General features: G+C 39.1%; 1 protein-coding gene across 1 annotated transcript; it reads left to right on the plus strand.

Moving 5' to 3' along the window:
• Nucleotides 1-754: 754 nt before the first annotated feature.
• On the plus strand, nucleotides 755-2,290 carry LOC106872372 (craniofacial development protein 2-like). Its single transcript, XM_014919344.1, has 2 exons — nucleotides 755-1,087; nucleotides 2,228-2,290. Exons 1-2 carry the CDS (start codon nucleotides 755-757, stop codon nucleotides 2,288-2,290), a joined length of 396 nt encoding a protein of 131 aa, XP_014774830.1.
• The last annotated feature ends 509 nt before the right edge of the window (nucleotides 2,291-2,799 follow it).

Below are 2,799 nucleotides of genomic sequence, written 5' to 3' on the forward strand. Positions count from 1 at the left end.
AAAATATGGTATCGAAAATTAGACTCGGCAATGACATGTTGAGACCATTCTCTGGCCAAGGTGATGTGGTGGCTTGGATAAAGAAGGTGAAGCTGGTAGCAAAATTACAGGGGATACAGGACATAGCCAGCCTCCTACCATTGTATTTAGAAGGTAGCGCGCTGAGCCTGTATCTAGAGATGTCAGAAAACAATCAGCAAAAGATCAAAAAGATCAAGGAATGGCTGAAAGTTGCTTACATGGAGGGAGCCTTTAAGGTGTGTAGTAAGCTTGGCAGTGTGAGGTGGACCAGAGAACAGGTCGACGATTACACGAGTGAGATTAGGAGATTGGTGGCTTTAGCAGGGATTTCCAGCGAGGCAATAGAGAGTGTTGTGAGGCTGGCCTTTGTGACTGGATTTCCCAATCACATCTCAATAAGTTTGCAGCAGCTACCGGGTATCCACTCCATGCCGGTGAGCGAGTTGATAGAGCTAACTCATGTCATGACTCAGAACAACACACGTGATGTAGTTTGTACAATGACAGAGATGAAAACGATGAAGAGGCGAATAGAAACTAACTGGAAGAAGAATGAGGTGAGGGAAGCTGGGCGAATGATGAAGGGACCATGTTTCAGGTGTCAGGGTCCTCATACAGACAGAGACTGCACTGTGCTGAAACCAGAAGTGGTGTGCTACCGGTGTGACCAGCCTGAGTACATTGTATAGATGTGTTTAGAACATCTCATAAGCGGATTTTCCTAACAATCGTTATGTGCTACACCCCAACAAATGATGCTGATGAATTAGCAAAAGTTGAATTTTATGATACTCTGCAGAGCGTAATTGAAAAACGGACTGAGAAAGAATTGATAATGGTTATGGGTAATTTCAACGCAAAAGTCAGAAACATTAATTTAGGATATGAAGCCATTATGGGAAAACATGGTTTAGGAAGCATGAATGCAAATGGCCAGTTATTTGCCAATTTTTGCGCAAATAACAAGTTGGTAATTGGAGGAACTTTATTTCCACACAAAGACTTTCACAAAGCTACATGGATATCGCCAGATCTGAAAACGCAAAATCAGATCGATCACATCTGTGTAAGCTGCAAGTTCAGGAGATCACTGTTAGATGTTAGGGTAAAAAGAGGGACTGACGCAGCCTCCAACCACCACCTACTATTTGGCAAACTACAACTGAAGTTAAGGGCTTAAAAAAGAGGAATGTAAGGTTCAACGAAAATACAATGTTGATTTACTAAAACACAAAGACACCCAAATAAAATACAGAAAAGCATTATCATGCAAATCAATGCAAGTAAAAATGATGCAAGGCAACACAATTGAACATACTTGGTTGAAAATTAAGGATGCTTTTATTTCATTATTAGAAGAATGTATAGGGTGTGTAAACAAAAAGAATAAGGCATTGATATCAGAAGAGACACTAACAGCCATAGAAGTAAGTAAGAAGCTAAAGGAAAAATTACTATCGGCAAGCTTAGAAGTAGAGATAAATAGATGTCAGGGAAATTACAACCAACAAAATAAGAAAGTTTAAAAACTCCGCGTTGGAGGGTTAAAGGCAAGAAAGAAAGAACTATATATAGGCACAGGCGTGATTGTTTGATAAGAATTGTGCTTCCCAACCACATGGTTCCAGGTTCATCCCACTGCGTAGCACCTTGGACAAATGTCTTCTATTATAGCCTCAGGCTGACTGAAGCCTTGTGAATGTATTTAGTAGATGGAAACTAAAAGAAGCCCATTGTATGTGTGTGTGTGTGTGTGTGTGTGTGAGTGTGTATGTTTATATCTACGTGTGTGCTTTTATGTATGTGTTTATCCACCACCACCACTTGACAACTGTGTCAGTGTGTTTACACCCTCATAACTTAGTGGTTCAGCAAAAGATACCAATAGAATAAGTACTAGACAAACAAAATAAATACTAAGGTTGATTTGTTCAAGTAAAACCTTCAAGGAATTGCCCCATCATGGCCACAGTCATATGACTGAAACAAGTAAAAGATAAAAGATTGTTATGTCAAGAATCATGACACCCACTGTGAGAATGGACTGGCCGAACTCGTTAAGTAACAGCGTGTTTGACTGAGAGTGAGAAGTCGAAAGAAGTCAAAAGCAAGAAGTCAAAAGGTGTCATTCATGAGTTCATGGAGTCACGGGAAATTGTTGAGAAGTTGTTATAGCTCATTGAGAGTTGTTTTGGATTGGTTATAGTTGTTGGCAGAGCATTTGGGAATACATCAAGTGGAGACACTTAGTGTCTACCCCATTCCTTAGTATTTTATATCACTTTGTTATTAGTGCATGACACAAGGTGACATATACAGAAACCATGTTACAAAAGAGATATATATACATTGGGGTAACAAGTGAGACTGTAACTGAAATGTGTTGGTGTGTGTAGATTATAGGTGTATGTGTGACAGCAATGTGTATGTGTACACTGTTTAAATATGTTGGTGAATATGGTGCAAGTTTTTCTTTTGTTAATAGGTGATGTTGGTGTGAGGTAGTTTTGAATGTGGGGACTGTTGGAATGTATAAGGTGGGTTGTATGTGTAAGTGTATGTGGAATGGGAAAAAGGGGGTTAAATGAAAAGAGGTTGGTAATTAAGAATGTTGTAGACTGAAGTCCAGCTCCAGATGAAGACATGAATCCAGAGGACCTCTGTGCAAAGTCAGTCTTAACACAGAGAGATGTTGAAGAAGGGAAGAAGGGAATGACTGAAACAAATAAGAGAAAAGAAAGAGAAATATATATATATATATATATATATATATATATA

This window comes from Octopus bimaculoides, chromosome 3, assembly GCF_001194135.2.
Source record: "Octopus bimaculoides isolate UCB-OBI-ISO-001 chromosome 3, ASM119413v2, whole genome shotgun sequence".
Classification (NCBI taxonomy): Eukaryota; Metazoa; Mollusca; class Cephalopoda; order Octopoda; family Octopodidae; genus Octopus; species Octopus bimaculoides.